Source organism: Mastigoproctus giganteus, chromosome 2, assembly GCF_048544385.1.
Source record: "Mastigoproctus giganteus isolate SK-2022 chromosome 2, ASM4854438v1, whole genome shotgun sequence".
Taxonomy (NCBI): Eukaryota; Metazoa; Arthropoda; class Arachnida; order Uropygi; family Thelyphonidae; genus Mastigoproctus; species Mastigoproctus giganteus.
Genome location: NC_143576.1, coordinates 134,439,752 through 134,458,560, shown reverse-complemented (window position 1 = coordinate 134,458,560; position 18,809 = coordinate 134,439,752). Strand labels below are relative to the sequence as shown.

The 18,809-nt window shown below is 39.0% G+C and overlaps 1 protein-coding gene across 2 annotated transcripts in view; it reads left to right on the top strand.

The window, feature by feature from the left end:
• The window catches only part of LOC150089579 (E3 ubiquitin-protein ligase TRIM45-like), a 236,900-nt gene that overhangs the window by 130,142 nt on the left and 87,949 nt on the right, over positions 1-18,809 (top strand). For both annotated transcript variants that reach the window (XM_090368677.1, XM_090368678.1), the window contains exon 5: positions 14,933-15,047. In XM_090368677.1, the coding sequence (XP_090224803.1) occupies positions 14,933-15,047 (115 nt within the window). The remainder of the gene's footprint in view (positions 1-14,932; positions 15,048-18,809) is intronic.

Genomic DNA, 18,809 nt, shown 5'->3' with positions numbered 1-18,809 from the left:
TCATCTAGACAAGACTTCAGTTATAACTTGGATGGACACAGCATGGGTTTGTTAAGGGGAAGTCTTGTCCAACCAATTTGATTGGATACTATGATGTAGTCACAAAGTACTGGATGCGAAGAATAATTTTCATATCATATATTTGAATCTTAGAAAGGCTTTTGATACTGTTGCACCTGGAAGAGTGCTGCACAAATTGGAGCAATGTGGCATTGGAGGCAGATTGCTGCTATGGAAAAAGGGATGGTTGAGTGGGAGAAGTCTCAACCATCAACCGTTAATCAATGGACCCTGCTCTTTTTGGACTAATGTTATTAGTGGAATCCCGTAGGGTTCAATGTCGGGTCCATTGTTGTTTTCTGTATTCATTAATGATGGTATATCAGGCTTAATGTCCAAGTTTGCATACGATACGAAGGTCGGCAGGGTTGTTAATGACACTAATGACAGTACGCTGCTGCAACAGGATCTAGAAAAGTTGAGCAGATGGGCTTGAGAGGTGGCAACTGAAGTTTAACAGTGACAAATGTAAAGTACTGCATATGGGAAGCAGTAAACCCAGAGTAATTTATCAACTATGTGGTTCTACACGGGCAAAGTGTGTTAGTTGTCTGATGGCACCAGGGGTTTCCCCCATCTTCGCATTGTGTACTCTCCATGTTGTGTAGCACAGAACTCTGTGAAGGCCAGAGATTTAAAAAGTGTGTGGGTAGTGGATGGATGGGTAGTGTTGTGTACCGTTGTTCTTCTGACCATATAGCCATTGGGCCCCTGTTGGGACCCACTGGTACTGCACTTGGCCCCTGGGAGGCAGGTCAGGTATTCAGTAGATTTTTGTACTCTGGCAGGCCCTGCCACCTAGTTTCCAAAGATTTCAGTGGCAAGGGCCTATGTAAAAAAAAAAAAAAATAATAATAATAAACATAAAATAAATAAAAATAAAAATAAATAAATAAAATACATAAAAAGAAATAAAAAAGGGGGTTAACACTAGAATATAAAAGACCAAGAGTAATGTAAGCATGGTTTAAATTTGGACGTTATTAATTGATAAGTTGTGTGGAGGGTGTACACTGCGAGATAGACAGGGTAGGGGTGGACCTGAAGGCTGGGGAGAAAAGACAGAGGTATGGGGACGATAGAGAAAGCGACCCCAGAGAGTCAGTGAGGCAAGCCCAGGCCTGGGCTTGTTGTTATTTGGAGTATTAGCAACTAAGGCCATATTGCTCCAGGAATATGCGGTGGTCATTCCCTGACCTTTCTGCATCCTCCGTATTTGATGGTCATGGGCTCGAACCCTGGTCTAATCAAGAAGCATGTGCTGCGCACTGCTGCTCCTGCCCACCTGGCTATGGAGGCGCTGCAGCAGCATTAGCATTAGCATTTAGCATTAGTAGAGGCATTTGATGCAAGAAAGCAAGCTTATGCAGCATCAGCCAAAAAAAAAAAAAAAAAAAAAAAAAAGAAAAAAAAAACCACTCCCACTTCACCCCTCTGTTCGTTCAAAATACCTGTCCAGCTGAGCTTTAAACTTATTTAGGCTATCAACTTCCACGACAAGGGATGGAAGTCTGTTCCACCAACCAACCACTCGCTGGCTAAAGGCAAATTTCCGCACGTCTATCCTACATCTGTCTTTCCTCAATTTGAATTTATGCCCTCTCAGGTGATTATTCTGAGCGAGAGGAAGAATCCCATCAGCATTGAGCATGCTCAAACCATTCAATGCTTTATACACCTCTATCAGATCACCTCGCTGGTGCCTAGTCTCCAGACACTGTAATTTGCAAATCTTAAGCCTTTCTTCGTAAGAGCACCCCTTTGTTCCATTCACTAATCTTGTTGCCCTTCTCTGTACTCGTTCCAGCAGCTCTACATCCTTCTTGAAATCAGGCCTCCAGGCCTGTATACAGTACTCTAGGTGTGGCCTGACCATTGCCTTATACAAGGGAATAATCACCTCCTTATCCCTGCTAGAAAAATTCCTATATATCATTGACAATACACCATGAGCTACTCTTGCAGCCCGTCTGCACTGCTCAGAGAACTTCATATCTGCCTGCACAACCACCCCCAGGTCCCTTTCATTCTCTACCACTGTCAGTGTAATACCACAGAGTTGATACGTTGCTCTGGGGTTGCTGTTTCCCATGTGTAGTACTTTACATTTGTCAATGTTAAACTTCATTTGCCACCTCTCAGCCCATCTGCTCAACCTTTCCAGATCCTGTTGCAGCAGCATAGTGTCAGTAGTGTCCTTGACAACCCTGCCTACCTTTGTATCGTCTGCAAACTTCGACATTAAGCTTGATATACCATCATCAATATCATTTATGAATACAGAAAACAATAATGGACCCAACACCGAGCCCTGAGGGACTCCACTAATAACATTAGTCCACGACGAGCAGTGTCCATTGATTATCACTCTCTGTCTTCTCCCCCTCAGCCACCCCTTTACCCACAGCAGCAATTTGCCTCCAATGTTACACTGCTCCAATTTGTGTAGCAGTCTTCCATGTGCAACAGTATCAGAAGCCTTTCTAAGATCCAAGTATATAATATCAAAGTTATTCCCTGCATCCAGTTCCTTTGTGACTGCATCATAGTATCCAATCAAATTGGTCAGGCAAGACTTCCCCTTAACAAAACCATGCTGTGTCCGAGCTATAACTGAAGTCTTGTCTAAATGATCCTGCAGTGCTTCTTTAACTAGTGCCTCCATTAATTTTCCTGGAACAGAAGTTAAACTCACAGGTCTATAATTACTTGTGTCAGCCTTTGATCCTCCTTTGTGAATTGGGGTCACATTTGCACATTTCCAGTCTATGGGTACCTCCCCTGAGTCCAAGGAAGCTCTCATAATTATGGCTAAGGGTTTGCTTACTTCCTTTGCTGCCTCCTTTAATATAACTGGATGATCCCATCCACCCCGGGTGCCTTTCTTGTGTTTATCTTCAACAGTTTCTCCTCCATTTTACTCCCAGTTATTTCAAGATTCTGTAGCTTACTGCTAGAGTTGAATACACCTCTGGCATTCCCCTCGCTGAATAACTCCTCATGTGTGAATGTCGATGCAAAATATTCATTTAGTTTGTTAGCTACCTGAGCAGGATCATCAACAGTTGACCCATCGATATCAAGTGGACCAATCTGATTCATCCCCTTCCTTCTAGAGATTACATAAGTAAAGAACTCTTTGCTGTTTTTCTTTGCATCCCTTGCCAAGGATTTCTCGTAATCTGCCTTCGCCTGCCTAACCTCCTTTGTAACTTGATTGCATATCAACTTGTATCTATCATAGGGTTCTGTGTCATGTGTTAATTTGTATGTATCCCATGCATTTTTCTTCTCTGCCATATGCCTCATTAGTTCATCTGACATCCATTTTGGCCTAAACCTTGAACAGTATTTCTTAGTTGGTATAGCCTAGTAGCTTCCAAGATAAGTTCTTTGAATGCTTCCCATTTTGAATTTGCTGTTGGTAACATCATCAGTTGGTCCCACTGTATAGAATTTAAATACTGTCTCAGTCCATCGTAGTCGCCTTTACGGAAGCAATAACCCTTCCCTTTACCCCTAATGGTAGTTACCTCTTTGAGTAAATCCCACTTCAGCACACTGTGATCACTGCCACCTAGTGGTTCATTTATCTGCAGATTCTTAATGCATGAAGAATCACTGCTGATAATCAAATCAAGAGTATTACTCCCTCTAGTTGCCTCCCGAACATGCTGATGTAGAAAACAATCATCCAATAAATCCACAAAAGCCCTGCTAGTGTGTGAGTAACCAGCCCCCAAATTCCAGTCAATATCTGGGAAATTAAAATCTCCCATTATAAGACACTCTGATTTACTGGCCCACTCTATTTCTCTGTACAGTTTCTTATTATACTCATCAGAGTCATTAGGCCTATAGCACACTCCTACTCTCAATTTTGATCTCCCAATGTTTATGTCACACCAAACTGACTCCACACTGCACTGTCCAGCGATGTCGACTGGCTTCACTTCCTTGGTTTTTATGTGTTTCTTAACTAATAGCATAACCCCTCCCCCCTTCCTATCCTGTCTATCCTTTCTGTAGACGTTGTACTCCCCAAATTGCACTTCTGCATCCCTTATATCTGTGTGACACCAAGTCTCTGATATCCCAACAATATCTGCCTTTGATGTTTTGAGCAATACCTCAAATTCATCAAATTTATTTACTAAACTCCTAGCATTGGTGTACACGCAAGTATACATGCACCTATTTCTATTCTTAGCTACCCTAACACAACCCATGTGTTTACTTGTACCGCAATGACTCCCAGCAGTCTCTGAAATATCCTGAATCTTGTTTTTCAGGCTTCTGCTCATTCCAATAGAAGCAGTGCAAGAATCTCTTTCACCTCTGGCAGTGGCTACTGTTAATCTATTTGTCTTTGTATCCCCCCAAGCTAGCAGTTTTCCGACCCACCTAACACTGCCTCGATAGCATCAACAAATATTCTTGCACCCTTTCTATTTAAGTGTATCCCATCCCTGTAGAAGGAATCCCTCCTGTTAACAAGTACAGTCCAGGCTGAAAAAAATTCTACCCCTTGAGCCTTGCACAATCTTTCCAGGGCCGAATTGATCGACAAGTTCTCATCATATACTCCCTCCTATCGTGTCTGGGCAGAATTGCAGACACTTTCAAATTCAACCCTATTTCACGGCTTTTTTTCTACAGTGACCTGTACTTGTTAAGCAATTCTGCCGGTCTCCTACTCTTGATATCGTTAGTGCCCACGTGTACAACTATATCACCTTTTGTGCCCTTAAAAGATGATATCTGCTCTACAATGTCATCAACCTTTGCCCCTGGCAGACATACCCTGGTCCTGTTCCACCTATCCTTTTTACAAAGCACGTTCCCCGTTTCCCTGACAATAGAGTCACCAACAACTACTAGTTCCTTTGGGACCAGCGCATTCTGCCTTGGGGGTTGCCGCTGTGTTTCACGATGACCAAGTGCAAGCTCTGGCGTTGATGTGGGCAGCTGAGAGCTTGATGGGCCCCTCAATTTAGTTCCTTCGAGGGCATCCACCCTGTCCTTCAAGCTCTCATATAGGCCCATAAGAACGCTGAGTTGTTGCCTGATTTCGATACACTCCTTGCATCTTGCACACACAAAGACATCCCCCATGGCAACATCTCCCGTACCTGAATGCTCCACAAACATCATGCAAGCTGTGCATTTTAGAAGGCTGTGACTCAGAAGGCAACTGCCCCCCTCAGTTCTCCTCTGAGCCACAGCACTTCCATTAGCTTGAGCCTTTTGTTTTGCTGCTCTGGTCTGAGTCATGATTACTTTTAATTTAAATAAAATTTCAATTTCAGTTTATAACCCTAACTTATCTCCCAACACAGCTATAACGGGATATATATTTTTAGCGTCAAGTATTAATCAATCAGTCAAGTATTAATTATCTCCGAGTTCCCTTTATATAACTTCCGTATCAGTTATGTATTAATTAATTATACGTATTTATTAGATTACGTTTGTAATCTAATTCGGTATATGTATTTAGTTAAAAGTGCAATTTAAATGCCAACGAAGTTGAACAAGTTTAATAGATTTTACCGATCGCTGAAAATATTATAACATATACTATACTACCGCTATCTAGGTTCGATATATAACGATCGTATGACAAAGACAAAGGCGGAAGTTACGAACGGTAATCTATGGACACTTAAGTATTAATTAACTTTCAAATCTCGCTGTCCCAATTCAGAATAAACCAACGATCCTTACTAGGTCTATAAGCTACTTACAAAAAATAATTTGATGTAAAAGATATTCAATAAGCGGCTAAATTTGGCTAAAAAAACTTCTCGTTCAGCGGAGTTGTAACTTGTAACACATGGATTTGATACCCTTACCGATACTTTTATGCAATTACAAGGCCGAGTAAAGAATAAATACACCAGATTAATCAGAAATATCACAAAATAATGCTATACTACTAAATTTAAATCAAAAGTTTTAGAAAAACAATAATTTCAAATCAATAAATAAGAAAAATCCACTTCGCGGCTTTGAACACGTCTGGCCCGTACTAGCCTCGTCAGCAGACTCAAAGAAGGGGATAGCAGGGGGGAGGAGACAGGAACCAACTCCTCCCTCTGCCTGGGGAGGAGAGTAAAAGAAAATCAGGCTAGAGTGCTTGGTTTGATCGCCAATGTGGCTTGCGGCTGAAAAGCTGCTGTTGTCTCCAGTGTCTGGGTTTTGGAGTCTTCAGTGGGATTAGGTACTGGTTGATCTTGCCTGGAGATTCAGTTGCAGGTTCACTTCCTTCATCCAAGTTCAACTGAACTTGGATGAAGGAAGTGAATTTCAGTTCAGTTGAGCTTCGATGAGGTTGGCAGTTGATTCTACTAGAGAGGGGTGCCCAGAATCTGTCTCAAGTTATTGCTCTTGGTGGTTTAGGCTATCCTTAATATTCTTCATCTGTTGAAGAAGATTAAGAGAAATGTTCATTACAGACTGGCAAAGAGAATGGAGAGAAGACACCAAAGGGAGAACAACATACCAGTTCATCCCCCTGGCACAGGAAATAAATAAAAACAATAAACCCTGGTTGAGCCCAGATTTATATACTACCTTCCTCCTGTCGGGTCATGGAAGCATAAATGCAAGACTGCATTCTCTGGGGCTGGCTGATTCCCCCAACTGCAGATGCGGGTCACTGGAAACCGTACAACATATAATGCTGGAATGCATAAACTACACAGACCTGAGACAACCATTCCAGCTTGTAACAGAAGTGTATCACACTGAGGATTTCCCCAAAGTGCTGGAATCACCAGATAACTTTCAAGCATTAGTAAACTTTGCAACAAGTGCATTCAAAAGAAGAAGAACCCTCCTCGGTATGCCGGAGTAAAGCAAGAGGCAACACACAAGCCCATACCTAAAATTGGGAAAGAGGACACGGCATGGATGGAGACTAACCTACGGAAAGGGACTGATATATATTCTCAGTACCCATGCTAAAAATACCACAATAAAAAGGAATACATGCTGACTGCAGCACTGTCATTTCAGATAGTCATAACAATGGACATAAACTGTACATGTACCATAATAAACAGTACCAGGAACAAAAGACCAGTCAACCCCAACATGGCAAAAGTCTAAGACACAACAAGTGAGTAAGGGAAATGGAGAGTATACCCTATGCCACAGAAATATGACAATAACAAGAAGTAATGATTGCAACATGGAAAACAACAAAAATAAATTCAAGGGCATGGTACTGAACTACATCCTCAGTGCCCATGTTTCAGACAACACGGTGCACTTACCACACAAGTAGTTTAGCACCATTAAGAAAATACATGTTGACTACAATAGTACCTTCTTAGGGAACCTCAACAACGGTCATAAACCTTATATGTACACAAATTATCAGTACCAGGCTCACTCAGACCAGTTAACCCTGTCAGTGCCTGGGCCTAGGGCACATCTGGTAGGTATAGGTAGCAGTGAATAATTGTCCTAGATCATGGTAGTAGTGAATAAGTGTCCTAGATCACAGTATGAACCACAAACTATTAGTGCCAAGCTCACTAAGACCAGTTAACCCTGCCAGTGCCTGGGCCCAAGGCTCATCTGGTAGGTATAGGAAGTAGTGAATATTTGTCCCAGATCACAGTAGCACTGCAAGAACAAGAAGGAATGATTGAGGCATAGAAGACAACAAGAAGGGAGGAAAGGGAAGGAAAGAGAGTAGAAGGAAAAGGGGAAGAAGAGAGACAGAATAAAATCAAGGGGCAGGTCACTGAATCACATTCCCAGTGCCCATGCCTCAGACATCTCACCCTGCAAGCAGTTAAGTGCCAATGAGAACAAAGCAGGTCGACTGCAACACTGACATCACAAATTACACCAAGGGCCAAAAACTTTGTACCTCACATCAACAGTACCAGGCACAATAAGGCCAGTTAACCCTAACATTGCCAAAGCCAAAGGCACATCAAGTGAGCAGAGGTAATGGGGTGAAATTCCCAGGTCACAATAGTATGACATGGACAACAAGCAAAGATTGAGACATGAACAACAACAAAGAAGAAGGGAAGGGGAAGAGAAGGAGAAAAGAGGAAGAAGGGAAGAGAAGGAAGAAGGGGAAAGGAGGGAAAGGGAAAGAAGAAGAACAAGAGGAAAAGGGAAAGAAAAGACTAATACCAAGGGGCATAACACTGAACAACATACTCAGTGCCCATGCTTAAGACTTCATAGTATACTCACCCTACAAGCAATTAAGAGTCATTGGGAACAAAGCAGGTAGACTACAGTGCAGTTATCACAGATAATCATACCAAAGGCCATAAATTTTGCATGTGCCATAAATTAACAGCCTTGGGCACAATAAGACCAACTAACCCTGACATTGCCTAAGCCTAAGGCACAACAAGTGAGTACAGGTAATGGTGTGTACCTATTAGATCACAACAGTAAAACATGAACCAGAAATATTGATCGTGATATGGAAGACAACAAAAATAAAATCAAGGGGCATGGTATTGAACCACACTCCCAGTGTACGTGTTCCAGGTAACACAGTGCTTTTACTATAAGTAGTTAAGTAATATAAAGACACACAAAGGCCAGTTAACCCGGTCTTTACTAAGCCTAAGGCACAACAAGAAAGTATAGGTAATGGTGAGTACCTATCCTAGATCATAATAATATTGCTTAAACAAAAGGAATGATAGTAACATCAAAAATAATAAAAATGAAGTCAAGGGGCATGGTACTGAGCTAAACTCTCAGTGCCCATGTTACAGACATCACAGTACTCTCACCATACAAGAATTAAGTGTCATTAAAGAACTACATGTTGACCTCAGCCTAATCCTCTCAGAGTACCACTCCAATGGGCATAAACCATGGATGTACTATTATTTAACAGTGCCGGGCCCACCAAGAACAATTACCCTGTCATTGCCTAAGCCCAAGACACATCTAGTAGATATAGGTAGTGGTAAGTAACTATCCTGGACCATAGTAGTTCTGAATGAACAAAAGGAATGATGTGACAATGAAACAACAAAGATAATACTGAGGGACAAGATACAGACCCAAACTCTCAATGACCAGATCCCAGACATCACAGTATGCATACCTTGCAAACAATATGAGCCATATGAAGAAGGAGAGGAAGAGAAAGCGAAGTGAGCAGAAGAAGGAAGAAAGAGAAAAAGGAAAGAAAGAGGAGGAAAACCACCGATGAACGTGGCCAAACTACTGCACCTGTGCCAGCACACTACGGCAAAACAATGGGTGTTGGGTCACACAAGACTATGCCCAAGAGGAAGGAAGAGAAGAGAAAGAAGATGGAACATGGAAGAGTGGGGAGAAGGAAGTAAAGAAGAAATGGACAATGCCATATCCTGATAGAACAATACCGTCCAGACTCCAGCCTTCCCACTCTTGGACAGGATTAAGCCCTGCAGGAGCTGGGGTACCACATCACATCCCCCACTCTTGGACAGGATTAAGCCCTGTGAGAGTTTTTTTTTTTTTTTTTTTTTAGGAAAGAAAACAATGCTAATGTGTGGCCTGGTGATTCCCGGGGGGGATCTTCCCCGGGGAATTGCCCGGCAACACAGAGTCTACCAATAGGACTGACAGGCCTAGTCCGCGTCCTCATAAGTTTATAAATAGAAAGTAGATCCTGGCTGCCTCCACGTGGCTAGGGATGGGAGTGGGGGGCTGGGACACAACTCTGCCCGCAGCCCCTTACTGCTAAATGCCAGGTGCCGGCTAACACACAACGCAAACACAACACTACTGCACACCTAACTCAAAATTTCATCTATTAGATGCAAAAATTTTTTTTTTTTTTTTTTTTTTTTCCCCTTCAAAATTGAAAAATTTAAAATTAAAATTTTTTTTTTTTTTTTCCCCAAAATTCAAATTTGAACCGACTTTTTTTTTTTTTTTTTTTCCAGCCGGCAATTGGCGAAAAAGCCTAACAAACGGCGGATATAGGGGACACCCTGGAAGCTGCCATTAACTTACAAATACACTTTGAAACTTTGTTGAAGACATCCTGGGCAAAAGTGAAGTATTCATAATTGTCATGTGTATGAAATAGTATATGTTCTTGGTCCTTTGGCAAATTAATAATCTTTGTGATCAGAATAGATCTCAAGTCTTCATAGTCAGGACAGTCGTACATTATATGGTGCCAAGATTCGTCAGTGCCACAGTGGCAGCGTGGAGCATTTGTGATGCCCAGAGACATTAATTTCTTTTGTATCGACCCATGGCCTGTGAGGAGGTACGTTATGTACAGGCCAGGGGAAAACCAGCTTGGGGCTTTTGGGAACTTGAACGTTACTTCAGGGATGAATTTATTTGTAATTGCTCCCTTAGTGGATGTCGTCCATCTGTCCTGCCAGGCTTGCTGCAGGTGAGCGAGAAGGTGCCTTTTCTCTGTCTTGTGATTGATTACTGGGTTAGTGGTGAATTCAATGGTGGTAGTGGAGATTCCTTTGGACAGATGATACAACATGCCGCATCTAATTATTTCAAGATCTAGAAGGGAGGACTCGGAGAGCAGGAGTGCTCACCAGGCAGCAGGCTTTGGTGATGGTAAGTAGTATTGCTCTTTGACCAGACCCCTGCAGCATATGAGATGGCAGGAATAAAGACTGCTTTGTAAAACAGGACTAGGGTACAGCGGTTTAGACCCCCAGTCCCTGCGGGTGACCCTTACCACCAATGCTGTGTAATTTCTTATCTTCTTTTGGATATACACTGACAGTGGTAGAGAGTGAAAAGGATCTGGGGGTAATTGTGCAGGCAGATATGAAGTTTTGTGAGCAGTGCAGACGGTCTGCAAGAGTAGCTCATAGTGTCTTGTCAATGAGATATAGAAATTTTTCTAGCAGAGATAAGGAGGTGATTATCCCCTTGTATAAGGCAATGGTCAGACCACACCTTGAATACTGTATACAGGTCTGGAGGCCTCATTTTAAGAAGGATGTAGAGCTGTTGGAACGAGTACAGAGAAGGGAAACAAGATTAGTGAATGGAACAAAGGGTTGCTCTTATGAAGAAAGGCTTAAGTTTTGCAAATTACAGTGTCTGGAGACTAGGCACTTGCGAGGTGATCTGATTGAGATGTATAAAGCCTTGAATGGTTTGAGCATGCTTAATGCTGATGGGATTCTTCCTCTTGCTCAGAATAATCACCTGAGAGGGCATAAATTCAAATTGAGGAAAGACAGTTGTAGGATAGATGTGCAGAAATTTGCCTTTAGCCAGTGGGTGGTTAATTCCTAAACAAACTTCCATCTGTCATCATAGAAGTTGATAGCTTAAGCAGATTCATGGCAGAACTAGACAAACATTTGGAGCGAGTGGATGGGTGAAATGAGAAAGGTGTGTGTTTTTTTGTTTTTTTTTTTGGCTGATGCTATATAAGCTTGCTTTCTTGCATCATGTGCCTTTGCTAATGTACAAATAAAAATTGTAAAGAAAGAAATAAAATTAGTGAATAATTCCATAAAAATATTCAAAAAAGCATTCATGCCGGTGTGTTATTAACAACAATTAAAAAATATTTGTAACAAAACAGCTGGCGCTGCCACTGTTTCGTTTATTGGAGATTTGTTGTCAACTCGTTACTTTATAAACATCATTTATTGGTGTGTATACTCAAGTCCATTATAATAATAGAATCTTTCGGTACATTGATAATGTGCAATAATATTATGCAAATACATAGAATAAATATTAAAACAAAAAATATTTGCATGCTTTAGTAAGAGTGATGTACTTGAGTACTTATAAATTTTTAATATATATAAATTATAACTATACATAAGAATAGCAGAATTAATTACAAAAAAATCAAAGTTTTAGTACTTACTCAAGTGAATATGTCCTCACAACCACAACAAAACCTTACTCTTTTCATTTTGTGAAAAGAGTAAGTGGCAGTACTGACTACAAAACTAAAACAAATCTCTGGGTGCGAAATTAAAGAATATTACTAGTTTGTGTATACATGCAAATAAAAGTGTTTAAAAATAATTAAACTATAAGTATTGCCTAAGAATCAAATTTTAATTAATTTATTTTTTAATTTTCAGTAAATTTTGAATTCTTTCAAAAACCGAAAGGTATATGCTATTCATCTAAAAAAAAAATCGAGAGGATATATGGTGTAGCCCTCCACTACAGCCCTGGATATACATTTACATATCTCCAGGCTGTAAGGTACCACCCTAAATCTAGTGATACTCTCATAATTATGGTCAAAGATTTGCATACTCCTCTTGCTGCCTCTCTTAGTGTAATTGGATAGATCCCATCCACACCAGGTGCTTTGTTTATGTTTAGCTTCAACAGTTAGTCTTTCAGTTTCCTCTTTTAGAATACATAAATGCAAAATAACTATTGAATTTATTAACATTTTGGGCAAGATCATCAAAAAGCTAAACCATTCATATCTTGTGGACTAATATAATTCATCATCTTCCATCTAGTGTTACTTAAGTAAAGAGGTTGCTGCTCTTCTTTGCCGGTTACTTCTCATAATCTGCCTTTGATTATCGGAGGTCTTAATCTCCTGTGACTTGGTTGTAGGCTAATTTATATCTACCCTATTCTTCTGTATCATGATGATTTATGTGCATCCCATGCATTTTTCTTCACTGCTACAATTAAAAAAACAGTCATCTAGTGAATCCAGAAAAAGTTGTAACAGAGGCACTGTTTTCCCAGTACCTATCACACCAAGCTAGCTGAACATTGGACTGACCATCCATATCAGTTGCCTTAGATTTTATGTCTTACTTAAGAGCATAACCCCCCCACCTCTTCCTGTTGCTTTCTGTTTTTTCACTTTTCACTCTGTACTCACCATGCTCAATTTCTGCATCCTTTATGTCTGAGAGTCATCAGCATGTTTCTCACAGCCTTACAGTGTCTGCATTTGATGACTTAACTTGCTTAAATTCCCTCAAATTTATTTACTACTTATGAGAGTATTTACCAGACGTGTTAGATAGCTCTCTGAAGAGGTTTGGATTTTGGATTAAGGATTCTTGAATCCTAGCTTCAAGCAAAATATTCAATGAGATTGAAATTGCCAAATAGCCATTTGGAGGATGAATATGCCTAATGCCACAAGCCCTGCCATTTTGTTCAAACTTGTGTCGTTTGAGCTGAGGTGAATTTGCAAGTATCTTGTTTGGGGGGGGGGGGGAAGGTATTTCTTTACCTTTTAGAATTGACACTTGATGCGTTATGACTTTTAACATAACAGGGGAATGTTTAAATTGGCTAGCACAGCCAGGATATTCCATTCATTGATAAGAATTCAAACATATACACCTGAAATACCCATTTTCTAGATATTCTTAGGAGAGATTATCATCATCATTTGACATGTACTAGTAGTAGTAATGGCAAATTCTGTAAGAAAGCAAAAAAAAAAAAAAAAAACACACACATTGACCCAACTGTACTCTGCTAATATGTTACATAAGATAATTTGGAACATGCTAAATAATGTGGCTTGTTTTCCTTGTACATATTTTATTTTGGTTTTTTGGGTTTTTTTTTTTAGGAGCATTAGCAACTAAGGCCATATCATTCCCTGACCTTTCCGCATCTTCCGTATTTGATGGGCATGGGCTCGAACCCCCGTCTAATTGAAATTGCCAAATAGCCATTTGGAGGATGAATATGCCTAATGCCACAAGCCCTGCCATTTTGACATAAGTTCAAATTAAGAAAGGACAGATGTAGAATAGATGTGCGAAAATTTGCCTTTAGCCAGCGGGTGGTTAATTGCTGGAACAAACTTCCATCTGTCGTTGTGGAAGTTGATAGGTTAAATAAATTTAAGGAGGAACTGGACAGGCATTTGGAGGGAATGGTGTGATTTTTTTTTTTTTTTTTTTGGCTGATGCTGCATAAGCTCCTACACTTGCTTTCTTGCATCATGTGCCACTACTACTACTACTACTAATCAAGAAGCGTGTGCTACGCACTGCTGCTCCTGCCCACCTGGCTACAGAGGCGCCACATATTTTATCACAGTGAGTGAGTGAGTGTGTTTGTTTGTTTGTTTCAGAAGACATATATGCAAGATTTTACATTATAAAAGGTAACATGTTTATTTTACTTTCTGTATGTTGATCTGATTTTTCAATTTTAGGTGATTGAACAATAAAATGTAAGAGTGACATTCAGTATCTTGAAAGAAATGCAAAAATAAATTCAAAAGTGAAGATGATAGTTATTTGCATCATTTATAGGGAGGAGAAGAGGTAGTGACATCTTTGAAAAATGTGCTGTTTTTGATTGCTAAGAAGCTTGTTAATTCACATTTGACAATGTTAAATAACAATGAATGTGATTGAAAGGTCAATCACATTCATTGCTTGATCTCCATAATCTCTACATACATTTTTATATCATTTGAAGCTTCTGCCCAGTTGATCTCATATTTTAGTCATTTGTATATCTCGACACAACTCATCCGCCTGGGTGCTGCAACTCATCTTTACCACTGGGTGCTGTTCAATGTCATATAGTGTTATATTTAAGCATCAAGAAATAAGCATCTAGAAATGAGAAATTCTGAATCATAAACTTAGGATATGTCATAGTAAACTAGCCACTACCTAAAATTATGTCAATTTATTGTTTGATGCAAAAATTTTCAGGCTTTTGACAACAATTTTTAAGCATCACTTGAACAATACGAATCTTATTGAAGATGGACAGTTTTTATCTATGGGTATTGGTGTGTAATTCGTATATTGTGATTTTTTGCAGTATTTGTCGAAAATAGGTGAAATCTTAAATTAATGCTTTTTCCAAATCATTTGTTTTTAATTTTTGTCTGTCAGTGTCTTATTTCTTATTATAGGCAAATATTGGCTAGCATTACAGATCGTGGAGATGGCTCTTATTTATTATCTTATATACCTGAGGAATATGGAACATACCTTTTAACTGTGAAAATATCGGGTAAACAGGTGAAGGTAAAAACCTTTAATTTTATATATTATGTATGTGAAATAAATTTGACGAGTGTAAATTATTTAGAAGTAATGCTATAATTTTTGGTATAATTTTGTGGTTTTTTATTAATAATATTTGAATATAATAATAAATATTAGTTTACTGACCATCTGGTTAACAGGTACAGAGAAAATGATCATTTGGCTGGTAAAGAGAAGTTTGAATGGTGTGAAAGATATAAATATAAGTAGAGCATTATATTTCAGGCACTTTGATTTTTTTCTTAAATTAAATGTTTTTTTTTTTTTTTTTCATTTTCTATGATAAATGAAAAGTAAATATAGTCATCTCCTTTCACTTAATTACTGAGATTGTAGCTTTATAGAATACTTAATTAATCTTTATAGGTTACATTCTCTAAACTTAGCCATGTAGTTTAATTACAACTGTATGATATGCTCTCCTCCTGTATTACTCTTTAAAAAAAAAAGAAGTGTTTTCTCTTTGTATTTATGTATCTCTTCACAAATAACAACATTTTTGTGGGTCTTGAAACAGTACACACAAAGCATGCATGGACTATCTAAAGCTGATAATACTGCATTAAACTACATTTAATCTACGAATTTCTTTTTTCCATACAAATTTTATGGCAAAAAGAAATACAGTAGAGTCCCGATTATCCGAGGTAATGTGGACTGAGGGAACCTCAGATAATCAAAAACTAGGATAACACAGGTTTGGTAAATTATTATTAAATAAACATGATGATGTACACTCAGATTTTCAGGTTAGACCTACTTATTGAACATAATGACTTTTAAATTATACAATAAAACACTTTTAATTTTATTTACAACTGTTTTATTACAAAATTATACAAATAATTAAAAAAAAATAGTACATGTATAAAAATTACCAGTCATAGACAAGAAAAATGTACACTTACAGTCATTAGCACTATGCCTTAATATCATATTAAAAATTCTTTAATGGGTTTCTGGTTCATAGAGGGTCCTTGCTTTTTAGCTGCTATATTTTGTAGGTGCCTAAGTAACAAAACATCAGTGGATGTGGTGTCTTCCTGCTGTACAATATAACGTAAAAGTGACTCAGTAGCATTTAAACCTTCCTTGCGTGTCATTTTTTTTTTTTTTGTCGTTTCTGTGCACTCTTCATCATCAATTTTTGTTCGTCAACAAGCTTTACGATCATGTCATCAGTCATTTCCAGCTGTTCATCAGAATTCATCCACTCTCTAATATTCTTTGTAGTAAGATTATCCGAAACAGGAAGGTTATTGGCTAGTTCTAAAAGGGTTTCCACCTCTTTCATCTTGATTTGCCATCTTGTTCTCATTGGCTTCATTTTGGGAGCATAAAATATTTTCCCAAGATTTTATAAGAGTAGATGTTTTAACATTGTTCCATGCTTCTGCCATCTAATAAATAATGTCCTTGATATTTATTTTTTGAAGATTGTCAATAACACTGGTCTCTGTTTCAAGATTTTGAAGCAGGTATTTTAAGAGACGTCGCCTATAGTTGCGTTTCAAAGACTCGAAAACACCTTGATCTAGAGGTTAAAGAAGGGATGTCACATTAGGTGGCAAAAACAGAGCTACGATGTCACCAAAAACTAGTTCACTTTCATCTGGATGGGATGGAGCATTGTCTAAAATTAAAAATGCTTTATGGGGAAACTTCTTTTCATTCAAATATTTTTTTTGTTCTAGGGACAAATTCTTAATGAAACCATGTAATAGTAATAGAGGCATGTGATGCAAGAAAGCAAGTGTGTAGCATCAGCCAAAAAAAAAAAAAAAAAAATCACACAACCATTCCCTCTAAAATTTTGTCCAGTTCCTCCTTGAATTTATTTAAGTTGTCAATTTCCAAAAGGACAGATGGAAGTTTGATCCAGCAATTAACCACCTTTTGGCTAAAGACAAATTTCCGCACATCTATTCTACAACTGTCTTTCCTCAATTTGAATTTATGCCCCCCTTGGGTTCATAATCTGAGCTGAGCAAGTAGAAGAATCCTATCAGAATTCAAGGGACTATGACCGGGTAAGCACTACTATTTATTGTGCCAATTGTAGAAGGGCAAATACATTAGAATTATGGAATACCTTTAAAACAATAATCACAGAAGCCATGAATGCATATATATCATTAATAAAATATAGCACAAAGAAGGTGCTAAGGATGAATATGGAGCCAGTCTAATAAAGCAGAAACAAGACAGCAACAGAAAGTTAGTGATGAAAGTACTTATTGAAGACTAACAACTATAAGTTACAAAGAAGGTTAGGCAAGCAAAGTCTGATTATGAGAAATCCTGAGCATAGGATGCAAAGAAAAATAACAAAGACTTCTTTATTTATTAAATTTTAGAAGCAAGGGAATAAATCAGATTGGTCCACTTGATATTGATGGTTCGACTGTTGTTGATGATCCTGATCAGAAAACTGACAAATGGAATGTGTATTTTGCATCTACATTCACACATGAGGAATTCTGTCAGGAAGGGGAGGACAGAAGTTTACTAAACTCTATCAGGGAGCTAAATTATTTTGTAATAACAGATAGTGAAGTGGAGGAGAAATTGATGAAGTTAAAAATAAAAAAGGCACCTGGGTCTGATGGAATTTATCCATTTATATTGAAGGAGGCAGCGAGGGAAGCAAGCAAACCCTTAGCCATAATTATGAGAGCATCCTTGGATTCTGGGGAGGTCCCCATGGACTGCAGATGTGCAAATGTATCCCCAATTTGCAAAGGGGATTCAAAGGGTGACACAAATAAATATAGACCTGTTAGTTTAACTTCTGTTCCTGGGAAAATAATGGAGTCACTGGTTGCAGGATCATCTAGACAAGACCACAGTAATAGTTCAGACACAGCATGGGGGGTTTTGATAAGGGGAGGTATTGTCTGACCACTTTGTTTAGATACTACGATGTAGACACAAAGGAACTGGATGCGAACAATAATTTTGATATCATATACTTGGATTTCAGGAAAGCTTTTGATACTGTTGCACCTGGAAGACTGCTATACAATTTGGAAGAGTATGGCATTAAGGGCAAATTGCTGCAATGGATAAAGGGATGGTTGAGTGGGAGATGACAAAGAGTGGTAATAAATGGACACTGCTCATCATAAACTAATGATATTAGTGGAGTCCCCCCAGGATTTGGGACTGGCCCTATTGTTGTTTTGTGTATTTATCAATGATATCGATGAAGGTATATCGGGCTTAATGTCCAAATTTGCAGATGATACAAAGGTTGGCAGGGTTGGTAAAGACGGTATGCTATTGCAACAGGATCTAGAAAAGTTAGGCAGATGGGTTGAGAAGTGACAACTGAAGACAAATACAAAGTACTGCATATGGGTAGCAGTAACCCAAGAGAAATGTACCAACCATGTGGTACTATACTCAGGGTAGTGGAGAATGAAAAAGACCTGCGGTAGTTAGATATGAAGTTCTCTGGCCGTGCAGATGGGCTGCCAGAGCAGGTAATGGAGCCTTGTCAATCATATATAGGAATTTCGTTAGCAGAGACAAGGAGGTGATTATCTCCTTGTATAAGGCAATGGTCAAGCACCACCTTGAGTACTTCATACAGGTCTGGAGGCCTCATTTTAGGAAGGCTGTAGAGTTGCTAGAATGAGTACAGAGAAGGGCAACAAGATTGGTGAGAGGAACAAAGTGGTGTGCTTAAGAAGAAAGGCAAGGAAGGTTCTGCAAGCTGCAGCATCTGGAGACTAGGCA